Below are 16363 nucleotides of genomic sequence, written 5' to 3'. Positions count from 1 at the left end.
CACAGGACTCAAAAAGGTCAGTTTTCATTCCAATCCCAAAGAAAGGCAATGCCAAAGAATGCTCAAACTACCGCACAATTGCACTCATCTCACACACTAGTAAAGTAATGCTCAAAATTCTCCAAGCCAGGCTTCAGCAATACGTGAACCGTGAAATTTCAGTTCAAGCTGGTTTTAGAAAAGGCAGAGGAAGCAGAGATCAAATTGCCAACATCCACAGGATCATCGAAAAAGCAAGAGAGTTCCAAAAAAACATCTATTTCTGCTTTATTAACTATGCCAAAGCCTTTGACTGTGTGGATCACAATAAACTGTGGAAAATTCTGAAAGAGATGGGAATACCAGACCACCTGACCTGCCTCTTGAGAAACCTATATGCAGGTCAGGAAGCAACAGTTAGAACTGGACATGGAACAATGCACTAGTTCCAAATAGGAAAAGGAGTTTGTCAAGGCTGTATATTGTCACCCTGCTTATTTAACTTCTATGCAGAGTACCGCTAGGCTGGAAGAAACACAAGCTGGAATCAAGATTGCCGGGAGAAATATCAATAACCTCAGATATGCAGATGACACCACCCTTATGGCAGAAAGTGAAGAGGAACTCAAAAGCCTCTTGATGAAAGTGAAAGAGGAGAGTGAAAAAGTTGGCTTAAAGTTCAACATTCAGAAAACTAAGATCATGGCATCCGGTCCCATCACTTCATGGGAAATAGATGGGGAAACAGTGGAAACAGTGTTAGACTTTGGGCTCCAAAATCACTGCAGGTGGTGACTGCAGCCATGAAATTAAAAGACGCTTACTCCTTGGAAGGAAAGTTATGACCAAGCTAGATAGTATATTGAAAAGCAGAGACATTACTTTGCCAACAAAGGTCCATCTAATCAAGGCTATGGTTTTTCCAGTAGTCATGTATAGATGTGAGACTTGGACTATGAAGAAAGCTGAGCAGCAAAGAATTGATGCTTTTGAACTGTAGTGTTGGAGAAGACTTTTGAGAGTCCCTTGGACTGCAAGGAGATCCAACCAGTCCATTCTAAAGATAAGTCCTGGGTGTTCTTTGGAAGGAATGATGCTAAAGCTGAAACTCCAGTACTTTGGCCACCTCATGGGAAGAGCTGACTCATTGGAAAAAGACTCTGATGCTGGGAGGGATTGGGGGCAGGGGGAGAAGGGGACGACAGAGGATGAGATGGATGGATGGTATCACTGACTCGATGGACGTGAGTCTGAGTGAACTCCGGGAGTTGGTGATGGACAGGGAGGCCTGGCGTGCTGCAATTCATGGGGTCACAAAGTGATGGACATGACTGAACGACTGAACTGAACTGAAAATCCATCTAGCAATGCTTCAGTATGAAAGCTGTCATGTCCTTTTTATCAAGCATACATTTTTCTGCCATTTGGTTGGGGCCTGCTATGTATTGCTCAAAGATAATATTTTGTGCGACTCACATAACCAGTTGTTTCATATTGGCTTTTAAGGTGCCGACTTGATGAAAAATGAAAAATCGTCAAGGCATTATGGTATTTTATAACCACAGATGACACCAAATTGTTACTTCTAACTGTATAACACGGAAGGCCTCAACATAAAACTAATATAGCTGAGTGAATTGGTATTTAAAAAAGAAAAAAAAACATGTATCCAAGAGCTTTTTTTTTTTTTTTTAATTCAAAGGCTGAAAATACTCAGAAAACAAAAATACCATCTTTAGGATCATGTAGAACAATGTGCCCAATTTCCCACACTGTGCTTTAATACTGTGAGATATAATTTCTACCCTTATCTAAGTAGCAAGAATGCAATTACTGCTGAAGAAATAATGGTGATGGGGCATCTGGGACTGATGTATGAAGGCATTTCAGCCAGGCCAGTAGCCTTGGGGCCACTGTAGATGCATGGGCCTTTGCCAGGATATCTGCCAATTTGGCTAGACTCAAACACAAAGGGAACAGAATGGCAGAGCCAGGTACGTCCTGTGATCCGCACAGGAAGCACTGCCTACCTGGAGCAGTGCAGACACGGGCAGGCCCCACACTCTCAGGTACATGGAGTGCTGGCAGGTCTATATCAGAGGGGAATTTACAAGGATCAAAACTAAAGCCTCAAAATGTTTTTCCTACCCAAACTTCCACCACCTAAATTTACTCTGAATATAAACAGAAGATTATAGCAAATTTCTATCTGCATTTATCACTTAAGTGGCTTATACTTAAAATTTAAGCTTTCTAAAAAATAAAATCCCACAACTGTATATGCAAACTTATGGCTCCATTTATTTTAACCAGTATTTACCCCTCACACACACATACATACACATACCTTTAGAGCCATCTGGAAAGGCCATCCTGGTTGGCTCTTCAACTGGGCTTTGAAGAACAGGTAAAATCTCTGATTATCAAATTAAAACAGAGCAAAAAGGATTTCAAGTTGAAGAACTACTGTCCAAAAAGACCAGTTAAGTGGACTGTGTTCGAACAGTATGTGTGAGATATGAGGTTAGAGAGATCCAAAGAACTATGAGTAAAATACAAACAAACAAACAAAAAAATCAGCACTGTTTTCTACTCTCTTACCGTAACTCTTAATAACAAAAGAAATTACTTTCAAAGCTGAGTTCACATTCATTTATTGCTTTACTTTTTTAAAATGTATTTTTAATTGAAGAATAACTGCTTTACAATGTTGTATTAGTTTTTGCTGTACAACAACGTGAATTAGTCATAGTATACATATACCCCCTCTGCTTGAGCCACCCTCTCAACTCCCCACATCCCACCCTTTAGGTCCTCACAGGGCACCAAGATTCTCTATGGACATATTTATAAGTCCATACCATTATTTATTTTCTATTCCTGCCTTGCAAATAGGTTCATCACTACATTTTTCTAGATTCCTATTGCTTTACTTCAGTTCAGTTGTAAAGTCGTGCCCGACTCTTTGTGACCCCATGGACTGTAGCATGCCAGGCTCCCTGTCCATCACCAACTCCCAGAGCTTGCTCAAATTCATATCCATCAAGTCGGTGATGTTATCCAACCATCTCGGCCTCTGTTGTCCCCTTCTATTCCTGCCTTCAATCTTTCCCAGCAAAAGCGTCTTTTCACATGAGTCAGTTCTTCACATCAGGTGGCCAAAATATTGAAGCTTCAGCTTCAGCATCAGTTCTTCCAATGAATATTCAGAACTGATTTCCTTTAGGATTGACTGATTTGATCTCCTTGCAGCCCAAGGGACTCTCAGGAGTCTTCTTCAACACCACAGTTCAAAAGCATCAATTCTCAGCTATCTTTATGGTCCAACTCTCACATTGATACATGACTACTGGAAAAACCATAGCTTTAACTATACAGACCTTTGTCAGCAAAGTAATGTCTCTGCTTTTTAATATGCTGTCTAGGTTGGTCATAGCTTTTCTTCCAAGGAGCAAGCGTCTTTTAATTTAGTGACTGCAGTCACCATCTGCAGTGATTTTGGAGCCCAAGAAAATAAAGTCTGTCACTGTTTCCACTGCATCCCCATTTATTTGCCATAGTGATGAGAACAGATGCCGTGATCTAAGTTGTTTGAATGTTGAGTTTTAAGTCAGCTTTTTCACTCTCCTGTTTCACTTTCATCAAGGTGCTCTTTAGTTTTTCTTCACTTTCTGCCATAAGGGTGGGGTCATCTGCATATCTGAGGTTATTGATTTTTCTCCCGGCAATCTTGATTCCAGCTTGTGGTTCATCCAGCCCAGCATTTTGCATGATGTACTCTGCATATAAGTTAAATAAGCAGGGTGACAATATACAGCCTTGACATATTCCTTTCCCAATTTTGAACCAGTGTTCCATGTCTGGTTCTAACTGTTGTTTCTTGAGCTACATACAGATTTCTGAGGAGGCAGGTAAGGTGGTCTGGTGTTTCCATCTCTTGAAGAATTTTCCACAGTTTGTTGTGTTCTACAAAGTCAAAGGCTTTAGCATAGTCAATGAAGCAGATGTTTTTCTGAAATTCTCTTGCTTTTTCTATGATCCAACGAATGTTAGCAATTTGATCCCTGATTGCTCTGCCTTTTCTAAATCCAGCTTGAACATCTGGAAATTCTCCGTTCACATACTTTGAAGCCTAGCTTGGAGAATATTGAGCATTATTTTGCTAATGTGTGAGATAAGTGCAACTGTGTGGTAGTTTGAACACTCTTTGACTTTTCCTTTCTTTAGGATTGGAATGAAATAATTTTACTTATATATACATACATACATATATATATGTATAAAATCAATGTGTGTAAGAAGAAATTATTTTCCTATTACCTATAATTAGTCAGCCATGGTTTTAATTCATCCCAGGCTAGAAACCTCATCTAATATGAAAAAGAACATCACAAACTTCACACTTGAAATCAACCTGTGTCCCACTAAAAGCTGCTCAGCTCTGGAAATTTTCCCAACACTCTAATACCCAAGCCAAAAAGCTAGAAGATGTAGTATCTTCTTGTCCTCCTATCGGGTCATGTCAAATGCTCTTAGAAGGCAGAAATTCCATGTTCTCCTCTCCATACTAATTGCCACATCTAAGTTGGTCCCTCTAACCCTTAAGCGCCTACAGTTCTCTAATCAGTCTCTCTGTTTTATCTTTACCCTCTGAACTCCCCTCAGCATGTTACAAGACAAAACCCCCAACTCCACACTCTTGAAATCTTCCAGCAGGCTGTAATTCAGATTCTTCTCCTCCACCTCCTTCATGAGGCTCCAGCCTATCTGTCCTGCCCTCAAATTAGGCGAGGCCTTGCCATAGCCCTAAACTCCTGTGATTTTCACCTGTCCCTTCCAGACTCCACCAACACTCTGCAGAGGTTATGCCTTTTGGTTGCCACATCCTGCTGTCCTTGACTGGAGTTTCTCAACTTACGGTGTGATTCAGATGCCACTAGTTCTAGGAAATTTCCTTGATCACATCTTCCAATGAAGGTATTTCTCTCCTTTCGCTACTGCAGCACTTGAGGCAGCACTTAACCACTGTATTTAATGTATTTCACTTTCGTCTCCAAGTTAAGACTGAGAAACCTACCAAACTATTTGAAGACTATTATACCTACATTAATATCAAGGACTGGTTAACCAAGATCCATTATTAATAATAACCAACTCTGAAAACCAAACCCCTAAACCCAACAAGAGTTCATAGTCATTCCAAGTACTAACTGAGCTCAAGGGAGCTTAATTATCAGGATAATCTGTCTACCCATATACCAGTTAGGATTAACATTTATCCACACCATGTTTTAGTATGCAGAGCAGCTACTATTTGGGTCGCAGCTTACTCTAAAAAGGCATTTCAAAGATTTCCAAAAGTCAATGTCAATGGAACCTTTCAGTAAAATGCACTGTATTCATTTTTAATGTATGTGTATTTCCAAAATAAATATGCAAATACCACTACGAACTTTCATCAGACAGCCTGTTAACGTTATATCCTCAGCTAACCTGTTCCATGAACTCTTGAAGGGCACAGATGCTACCACCTTTCTATTCCTAGTACATCTAAGTTCTAAAGAAAAGTTTTCTCAAATGACAGTCAATTCATCCATCTAAGTTCAGGTTAGTTCATATGTAGAAATAAAATGCACACAAATTGCCAAGTGACAGAGGCAGAAAGCAAGGTAAAGTTAACTGAGGTTCTTAGATCTTATATTTATTGTTTGCCACCAAACCAGGTCTAGTCACTGAGAATCTGTTGTGAGTATGGCCAGTGTTCTGGCCATACTTTACTTAGGTACTACATGAAAGAGATCAAAATGTGCAATGACTCAGAAAGACTGTCAGTGTAACAGATATGCCTTGCTAGGGTATGAGATATAAAAATGTGTTTTATTCTTGTCAGTGAAGTTACTGCTATTAAAAGAAGCCTGTGTTCTGAGGGGGAGGTTGTTTAGTTTCACAGTTTCATCTCCGGGTCATGCAGTGCTCAGCACAAATCTGAGAGAACATGCTAAGTCTTGTTCCTCTGCAGTCGATTTGAATCATTTGAGGACTGTCTACCTCGTTGGTGAATTAAAGTTCCTTTTTTTCCCTGACATTTAATCACTTTGAGGACAGAAAACTTCATGAGGTAGTCTAACATGGAAAAATCAAGTTAGTATTGTTAGGGGCTACATCTAGCAAGTCTTAGGGTCAGGAAATGGGGAAAAATTAAAAATTTAGATACTAGTGCATTTGGATTATCCATGCTAAGTCAGTAATATACTATATGAAATACACACAGAGACGAACTCTAATTTGTTGTTTTACTGTGGGAAATCTGTTATACAGATGATATCTGTACTATACATTTCACTTCTTTTTAAATCACAGATTCAGTGTACTATGAGTACTGTGTAATTTCTGTATCTTCAACATCCATATGATTTTAACATTAACAGTCCCAACTGGAAGAACCTTAACTTTTGAAAATAAATCATTCTGGGGGGAGGTTTAAAATCTTAAATATCAGAATAGGCACATTTATTTCATATGAACCTAAAATGCAAAGCAAAAGATTGACGTGCACTTAATACGTATTTGAAGTCTTTGTAACAGAGAAGAAAACTTATTACAAAATTTAGATATGAAACATCACCATCACTAAAGAAAAAGTTGATTAGACAATGGCTTCCATGTACATTTGACTATCAAGCCTTAAAGAGTAAAGCAGAATCAACTGCAGACATCTCAGGTCCTTATACTAAATTGTTTCAGTTATATCCGCACAGACTCACAGAACAGGTATCTTTCCTATCGTTAACAAAAGTACTGTGGTGCTAACAGTGCAGTTTAATATTGGAGATAAAAACTGGAAAGTATAATTATAAAATACAAAATTCAGTAAACTTTAGGAAGAATTAAACATGTAAGAAGTTGAGACCCGTTTCTGTTTCAGAGAGAAATACTCAACAGAAAATGTATTTCTAATTCTGAATTTCTGGCCCAAATTTGCCACACACTCAAAACAAATTACCTACACCCCATCCAGCTATTACAAAAACTGATGGCATTCCAAGAGCAAATCCATCTATTTCTTTAGCTTGCCCAGTAAAGCAGAAAGAAGACAGAAGATACTGGTGGGAGGAGGAGAGGGACAGACTCTGGGCTGTGCACCACCTAGGCCCCAAAGCTGCAGATTCACAGAGACCAAGGTCAGCACAGAATCTTCCGCTTACACTCTGGTCCATAAACTGTCTGTTAAGTTTGGGGCTTTTCAATTCTTGAAGTTTACCACTCTATACTTTCTAAAAAAAGATTCTTTAAAGTACACATAAAAAGACACTGAAAATAATACAATTCAGATATTCAGGTGAGGTACTTGGATTTATATTTAGGAGGTGACTTCATCAAGATGATACTTGACAAAATATGTATTTACATTAACTCTAAAAAAAGGCATAACAAGTTAATATAAATCTGCTATCAGTTTCAGCTCAAACAGTCTTAAATATTTTTGACTCCATGACTAAATGTTAATTACTACCCTACCTAGCTACCCTACCTAGAAAGCCACTCAACAGCTCTGTATTTATTAATTTTGCTAGACCAAAGACTCATACCAAAAATAAAAAAAGGAAGAAAAAAGGCAACCATTTACACTTACAAAGAAAAGCAAACATTTACTTCAAATTGCAGTATAGGCTTTTCAATCACAAAAAGAAAGAAAAGAACAGTGATCTGACAGTGGTCACATCCTGTGCAAAAAACATGAGATACAAAAATGATAACAAGGTAGCTGAACTGCTTACACTGCAGGGAAAAGGACATACAGTAGCTGAAATATGGCACTCCTGGGAATTAACTTCCTAAACCAAACAGAATGCCTTTGAAATAATTAAATTTATTTGTGTATTAGTAAGAAAGCCCCACCACCATAAATAGTACAATATTTAAAAATTAAAAAAAAATCATATCTATCTAGAATAGATAGTGTATTTGAACTGTTAGACCTCTTTAAGTGCAGAAGGTGGTTCAGGTTTTACCTTTTTTTTTTTTTAATTAAATAACTGCCCATACACTTTATGAAGTTCCATTCAGTTGCAAAAGCCAATTTAAATCAAGGAAAATGTTACCAAAGTTGCATAATTTCATTTGGGACTGTCAGCAGGTTAAAGTCTCAAGTCTTTAACACTCATTTTTAGTCAATAGAAAGTTCAAAAGTTCTCAAATCTTCATTTTATCCTCTTGAACTTGCCCTTCTAAATGATCCTCAGACTGCAATTCCTAGTTTGCAAATAAAAGAATGCAATATGCATCATACTTCAAGAAAAGACGACGATGTCGAGCTAACAGGCTTCTGGATCTTCTCTCTGCTCCTTTCAACCTTCTTGATAATTTCTGCCACTATGCACACTGACGAGGTGAGACCCAGAAGAAACAGTAAATCTGCAAGAAAAAACAGAGTTTTACAATTCTTTGAACTTATAATTTCAGAGGTTAATAGCTTATGTTTTTTTAGCATTTTACCACAGCTTTTAAAATACATTACTTCTCAACCATTCCTTGAGTAGCCACAATTAGCCTCAGTTTAAAAATAAGGAAAGTAAAGCTCAAATGCACCAAATGACTTACCCAAAGTCACACAGCAAGGACAAGCAGCACCAGAGAACTAGAACCCAGAGAACAAGTCCTCTGACTGCTTTCCCTGAATAATAACCTGAGAATCACAAACTTCAACAGCAACACAACCAAGAGGAGTTTTCTGTTTTTTAAAGGCTGTTCAAGCAGTGGGAAATACCTTGACTGAAATCTGCATCTATTCCACTTGCAAGTTACTGTTAAAAGACCATGTCTTTACAATGGTGTTCACACTATCTCATTCTTATTTACTGCTTCAAAAAATCTCACATGTCTTCTTAAAACTGCATTTTTTTTTAAAGAGGAAAGAATATGAGTATGAAATTAAAATCCTGAAATTAAACTAGTTCAACATTAAGATTAACTTACAGCAAAAAATAGTGATCAAAAATATCCAAATTAACTTTAAAAACCCAAGAGTGAGAACTAGCATTATCATAAAATGCATCCATCCTCACATTTACACAGGAAGATTAACCTTTAAATGTACTATACAATGATACATTTCATGCAGAGTGTATGAAAAAATAATGTCTGTATTCCACATCAGGCTTCTCTGACAGCTCAGTTGGTAAAGAATCCACCTGCAATGCAGGAGACCCCAGTTCAATTCCTGGGTCAGGAAGATCCGCTGGAGAAGGGATAGGTTACTCCAGTATTCTTGGGCTTCCTTTGTGGCTCTCAGCTGGTTAATAATCCACCCACAAAAAAAAAAAAAAAAAAAAAATCCACCCACAATGCGGGAGACCTGGGTTCCATCCCTGGCTTGGGAAGATCCCCTGGAGAAGGGAAAGGCTACCCACTCCAGTATTCTGGCTAGAGAATTCCATAGACACAGTCCATGGGGTCGCAAAGAGTCGTACACGACTCAGTCACTTTCACTTTCCACATCAACTTAGTAAAACTCTGTTTTTAGGGCTGTTATTTCATAAAATAAGACGTGCAAAGAGGAAAATGTTAGCTTAACAACCAAAAGGGTAATTTTAAAGACAAGCCATCTAGTTTTTAGTGAGCTTAAATCTAGTTTTTTCTTCAAACAAAATTAAAAAGTTATCAACTACAATTACTCTGTCTTTCAGAATCACCAAATATGATTTTGACAAGTGATAACCTATAAAAAATTAACAAGAAAAAAATTACCAGAAAAGTTTAAAACCAGATTTGGAAGAGTGACTCTCCTAAATGTGATTCCAAATACAAACAGCACACATATTTTTCAAAGCAAGCCACTTACTTCACTTTTTAAAAGAAGTTTTCTTAGGACAAATACATTAGAAAATATTTACAACTCATTTATAATATATAAATTATAAAACATAACATTTCTTTTACCCAGTATACTTAGGCTCTCAGTCTGAAAAACTTTCTGAAGTGGAGGAAAGTAAATAACTAATAACTGTCCCATGATGGATCCAAGAACTGCATAGCAAAACATTTTATTACTGCAGAGTCCAATCTCAAACACAGATTTGGTCTGTTGGCAGAGCAGAGAGTTCAGTTATTACCAGAAACAACTTCTTTACTATAATATTCACCTCTAGTTTTTAGTAAGCTGGACTGAATTCTACAATACTAGTACATGAAATCTCTTAATTATATTTTGGAATAATTCACACGGAGTAGGGTAAATTTTAAAGCAGCTTTTCTTTATCAAGGACTTTCTTTAAAAGTGATACTAGGTCTTTTCTGGCTGCCCCATGGTTAAGACTCTATGCTCCCAATGCAGGGGTCCTGGGTTTGATCCCTTGTTGGGGAACTAAAAATCCCACATGCCACACGGCACAGCCAAAAAAAAAAAAACCAAACTGATTTTATTAAAAAATAAAGGCCACAGAAAGAAACTTCCTTTAGCTTTCCAGAGCATAACAAACCTTTTTGTATATGATTATTTTCTAAATCATTTCATTAAGGTACATAATCTAAGAAACTTTCTTGAAGATTAGACTTAGTTACATGTATACTGAAAAAGTAAAAATGCCTTTCATAGAACAAAAACCAAATACTATAGCTTCTTTAAAAATTAGTCTAAATTAATGACAATGCATTGTACTTGGAAAGTTCAAGCATGGCGAATGGTAATAAATAGTTAAGGATGCCTAAGGTGCTCTAAAATTGAACAATCAGGCGGCAAATATAACTAGTTTCCAAGAACAACATGCTCTGAAAAAGTATCATTAGGTTCTAGCCCACTAATTTCTATCAAAGCACTTCAATCAAGAGAAGACCATCCACCTTAAGATACAGCATGGGAAAAAAAGAAAATTTTAAATGTCCTAAGTTTTGACACACTAATGGAGATAGTAAGAAAATGTTAATATGCACAAAACTGCTCCTGTATGTCTAACAATACTTTCTTCTATAATGAGAAGAAAGTACACCATCTTAACAGTAGCTATGAACTTTGTCCTATGCTCAGATAATGTTAACTTGAACCTATCACATAGCTACAGATAATATGAAAATGAGAGGAAAAATCAGGTGATGACATCTGTGATTTACTTTAATCTTCTGGCCAAAGTTAAGGCCTATTTCCCCAAATCTCCCATCCCTGTTAGAACACATGTCTGTAGGAAGGCTATATCTGGACCTGTAACCAAGGCTACAAAAGCAAGCAAAGCTAAAACCTTGCCCACTTACAGAGAGAACTCTACCCAATTGAATTAGCCAGCTACAATCACTCAAGCGTACCTGAGATCTGGAACTCAGTGCATTGAACATGTCAAAAAACACAAAGCACGTGAAAGTCATTGTTGTGTCCCGAGGTGTTATCACATTGTCTCGCAGCTGTTGCGTAAGGAGAAAAAGATTTTCAGTTGGCTGAATTTAATGGACAAATACTACATGCTTTAAAAGGGCTAATATTTTCTTTCTCTTAAAAAAGCTTTAGTCTAAGATATAAGACATATAAGCAACTTAAATTTCCCATACACCCTTTAAATAAGTCACCTAAAGAATAGCTGTAGTCTACATAAAGAAAAAAGTCTTCTCCCAAACTGTAAACTGGATATTAAAACAACTTTCTTTTTTAATGACATTAAAATAGCTATACTAAAGGCTCAGATTTTCTAACTTCTTCCCAAATATTCATGTTCATTTTTATTGTATTTGATATTTCTCTGCATATTTAAATAATTCTAAAATATGAATCAGGAATTCTATTAACCTATAAATACTGAAATCAAACTATTTTTAAATGTTTTATTCTATTTTTGAAGGTTATCCTAACTTCCAGCCTTCTGTTTAATATACAAAAATAATGGAATCCTGTCATACAGAATGCATATAATAAAACAGCTTATCCAGTGAGTATACCTCCCGCCAGAAGACAAACAAAGTCCCACAAACAATGATTATTGAGGAAACAAGTATTTTAAGTATCAGGTTTTTGGTCAAAATGCTGTCTTTCCAGTTGCGTGGAGGTTTACGAATGACATCTTTATCCACTGGTTCTACTCCAAGGCTTCAAAACAAACAGAAAAGTGAATTAAAGTTTTAAGTAAAATTTGGATTTATTACTTTCACAAGTTCATTGGCCTCAATTATCCCAGAAACTAAATCCCTTCTTATGGAAACAAAATGTTGAATTATGAAGAAAACCTTGGCTATGATAACTCAAAAATAACCATAAATTTTATCACTCTTTGCTGTTTATTTGCCACAGTTTGGTAGGGGCCTGATAATCAAATTTCAAAAAACTGCCCCATTTCATTTATATAACTTATTTCAAATATGGCCTGAAATACATGACTAACCAACTGGATTTTGAAATATCTTTCATGCAAGGAAGTTTCAACTAGGATAATTTGTTATACATTGATACATATTAATTACTTTGTTAAGAAAGCTGTGTCTAGGGCCCCGTTATTATAAAAGAAACCATTAGATGCTCAATACTGCAATATTGAAGTAGTCCTTCAGTACTTTCCCAAAGTCTCTAAGAATGATGGTGGAACCTTGGTAATAGCACTAAAGCCAGAGAGAGATTTCTCCATTACATTCTAGTCCAAGAAACAAACAGCTTACTTAAAGGACAGGGACTATACCTGTTCCCTGCTCTGATCTCAGTGTAAAAGCTCAGATCCTAATGCATGAATGAGCATCCCAGAAGAGTAAATGATACGCTCACATCACACAACTTAAAACAAACATGATGCTGCAGAGATTTCCAATGCTACTGGGAATGAAGTCTTGGAGCTTAACTATCAGGATATAAGGCTATCCTTGTCCTTCTAGTTTACAAATGAGGAAATTCTTACCTCTGAGCTGGAGGTCCATCCATAATAATATTGATCCACAAAATCTGCATGGCATTGAGAGGATTGGGAAAGTTCATTAATGTAGCCAGTGAGATTAAAGTTAATGCTGCTATACTCCTATCGAAAGAAAGAGTTATTTTTAAAAATGTATCAACATTGTATAATTCTTGCTAATTTTATGAAATCACTTTCTTATCATTTAAAACTCTCATGTTACTACTGTTCTTTTAAAGGAAGCCTATATTTCCAAGTAAGCTACTGCTTCATTAGTGTGACTATTTAGCCCTTATGATCTAAAGAGTTAGCCCTTATGATCCACAGCAATTTAATAAAGGATTTGCAAAGTGTTTAGATAACAACAACAAAGAGGAAGATTTTTTTAACTGAGTTCAGATAACAGTTAAGAGTTTCAATGATATTTTTATAACTGTGTTTTGTAATAGACTACAATAAAAGCCCTTCTGCTTTTGGAAAAAGATACCAAGAAGAAAAATTAAAATTTGACACCCCTTTCTTAGTTACTTCAGAAGGTATTAAATAAGCCACAACAATTAATATATTTTGATGATGATATACACAAGTAATAATATTTAGCTTTATATTTACTATATTTAGTAATTATAATTATCATGCCATGTTTAGTTTTAGGATAGAATCCAGTTTTCACAATGGAAAACTTACATATGAGAATCAGAGCCAGAAGCTTATAGGCTTTTGTTTCAATTCTACTTTTTGAATAATTTATCTGTAAGACCCACAAGTTTGTCACAATTTCTTACAAACTTACGTGCTCAGCTGGAATCTAACAAAATTTTTAATGTTATTATAAATCCCTTTACCCTCTTCAATTGCAGACCTGAAAGTTAGAAATAAAATTAGGTGAGAAAATATAATCACAAAAAAATAAGGATACAGCAATACTGTGGAACTAATTTTGAAAACAAGTTCCCAACTGATAAAACCCATACATTAATAAAACAATTTTACTTAACATAATTAAAACTAGAAAAAAATACAGAAACACTATCTGGCAAGGCATTAAAGTCAAGCCTCCTACTGTACCTGAACTAATTTCATAACACAATAATTTTTATTCTTAAAAGACATGTCAACATTAAAATCACATACTGTGTTTCTATACAAGACAATAATATACATTTATAATACTAAAATAATGATCTTTACCCCTCCTAAGTTTATTTTTCTTAAAGGTACAGATGTATGTATGGTAAGGGGTTAAGTTAATGCAGGTCAGAAATTAAGTGGCAATGTTAACTCATCTGTTATTCCTAGATACAATTAGATATATGTTGTACCAGAATTATAAAAAGAATATATTTTACAAAGATTCATGAAAATCCTCTCATTCATTTTGCTCAGTCTAGGAAAACATGTATTTTATAAACAAACTATCCTATCTTCTGAGATTTTTATACAATTCTAAGAATGGAAATTAAGTATCTTCTATCCTTAGAAGAACCTTGCAATTCTGGGTCCTGAGGGCCCACATGTTCCACTTGAGGCCACATGGGTTAATGACACCAGCAGGTTATTATGGAAGAATCTTAAATCAATTAGAAACTATAGATGAAACAAATCTATTCAAATAAACTGCATCATTGGCAACATGAAGAATTCCTAACATGAGGAAACAGATATGGATGGGATCTTTATTTATAATCTTTGTCATAAAGCCAGTCACATGCTTATTCCTGAGAGCCTGAATTTAACTTGAATAAACCCACATGAAAGTTCACTGCTATACCACCACGCTAGTGGCAAGGAAATGTGAAACTTGGCTGGTACTCAGTAATATTTCTTAAATGAATAGCCCTGCCATTTTTTTATGTCCATTCCATACAAATAATTTCCCCCAAAACTACACACTAGGACACAAAACGAGATTGCTTAGTTTAGTAAAATAGTTTAGCTCATCCAGCACCTAAAATTGCTAAACACTTTTCTGCAAATGAGGTGCAGAAAAGGATAGGAAGAAACTCTCTGATGTGCATTCAGTGAAGGAAAACTTACATGATGGTTTGGAAATCATCATCCACCAGGATCATGTCAGCTGCCTCTTTGCAAACATCTGTGCCAGTCTGACCCATCGCAACTCCAATGTCTGCAGCCTTCAGAGCAACTGCATCATTTACTCCATCTCCTGTCATGGCCACAACTGACCCATTCTTCTGCAGAGACTGGGGGTAGGAGGGGTGAAGTGGGAGGGAGGCGTTCTGATTAGAATGTTGCTTTCACACAGATAAGGAGGTATACAAATCCTCCCTTTTTCTTTCCCACATAATCAAAGACTGGAAATAACATATACCATCACTCTTCCAAAAAAAAACTTCAGTATACAGAGGTCTTAGGATAAAGCTTAGAAAAAGCTGCCATTAATATTCCCATGTGTGAGAACTCTGTGTGTAAAGCCTGACGTAGAGTCAATTACACAGTGGTTCTCAGGGCACACCTGGCAATGTCTGGAGCCATTTTTGAGTGTCATGACTTTGTGGACACTACTGGCATCTAGAGGACAGGCGCCAAGGGTGCTGCTAACCCTAAAATACACAGGACAGTCTCTTGCAATGAAGAATTATCCGGCCCACAAGTGTCACGGTGCCAAGGCTGAGAAACCCTTACCTTACTACAACGCAGCACTGTTGTGATTAATAAGCCGATGAATTGATGGATACCATGTCAGCTGCTTTGTATATATTTGACTAATATAAATATCATAGCTCTTTAAAATTGTTCACAATCTCAAAACATTTTTTTCTTTTTGTATTTATAGTAATGATTCCTATTCACACTGGAATGATCTGGCTGTAGACTCCTATCAGAACAGACTTACACTATTCAAATGTTAAAAGAAGACTATATTTGCAGCTATTTCCTTAAAGTTTTCTTCTACATCTTCCTTTGCTAACGAAATTCTGTTACTGTTTCCATCTCAGGCTTTAAAAAGCACTTGGTTTGCTTCACAACACTTCTGACTTTAGTACTCTAAGAAAACTCCCAGTAGTAATGCAGACAGACAGAAGCATTTTGGATACAGAGATGAAACAATGTGATTCTTAAAGACCCACCTTGATAATTTTCATCTTGTGCCTTGGGCTAGCTCTGTAAAATACTGCAACCTGTTAAAACACAAGATACACTAAAATTCTTAAACATTAAGAATTATCAGAATATCCTATGTATGTATAACTAAGAATATTTTTTAAATTACCAATTTGCACTGTTTTGCCATAGAGATCAAACTCAAGAAAATACCATACACTTGTTAGGACACTCATTCGACAGGGCCATTTCAAACTTTAGGTACTAAAGGAAATACACAATCTAAACAATTCACCCAGTTTATCCCACCCATGTTTAAGCTCTGAAAAGAAAATAGCTTTATCTTGAAACATTGCAGAAACAGAGAAAGGAAAAGCTCTCTTGCATGTTTCCTCAACACTGACACTCAACTAATACAGCCTTTTCCCTTCTTCTGTCTTCATGAGATTTAAAGAACAGCT

The 16363-nt window shown here is 36.4% G+C and overlaps 1 protein-coding gene across 2 annotated transcripts in view; it reads right to left on the bottom strand.

Annotated features, from left to right (window-relative positions):
• Positions 1 to 6261: 6261 nt before the first annotated feature.
• Positions 6262 to 16363, bottom strand: part of ATP2C1 (ATPase, Ca++ transporting, type 2C, member 1) — a 126824-nt gene continuing 116722 nt past the window's right edge. The window contains exons 20-27 of one of the 2 annotated variants that reach the window (XM_010834971.1): positions 15929 to 15979; positions 14874 to 15040; positions 13630 to 13698; positions 12843 to 12959; positions 11899 to 12046; positions 11275 to 11370; positions 9919 to 10060; positions 6262 to 8394 (exon numbers count right to left, since the gene is read on the bottom strand). In XM_010834971.1, the coding sequence (XP_010833273.1) occupies positions 8264 to 8394; positions 9919 to 10060; positions 11275 to 11370; positions 11899 to 12046; positions 12843 to 12959; positions 13630 to 13698; positions 14874 to 15040; positions 15929 to 15979 (921 nt within the window). In that variant the 3' untranslated portion in view covers positions 6262 to 8263. The remainder of the gene's footprint in view (positions 8395 to 9918; positions 10061 to 11274; positions 11371 to 11898; positions 12047 to 12842; positions 12960 to 13629; positions 13699 to 14873; positions 15041 to 15928; positions 15980 to 16363) is intronic. The other variant, XM_010834970.1, reaches the window with a different exon arrangement.

This window comes from Bison bison, unplaced genomic scaffold (genome assembly GCF_000754665.1).
Source record: "Bison bison bison isolate TAMUID 2011002044 unplaced genomic scaffold, Bison_UMD1.0 scf7180017864037, whole genome shotgun sequence".
Lineage (NCBI taxonomy): Eukaryota > Metazoa > Chordata > Mammalia > Artiodactyla > Bovidae > Bison > Bison bison.
This window is presented reverse-complemented; position numbering and strand designations above follow the sequence as displayed.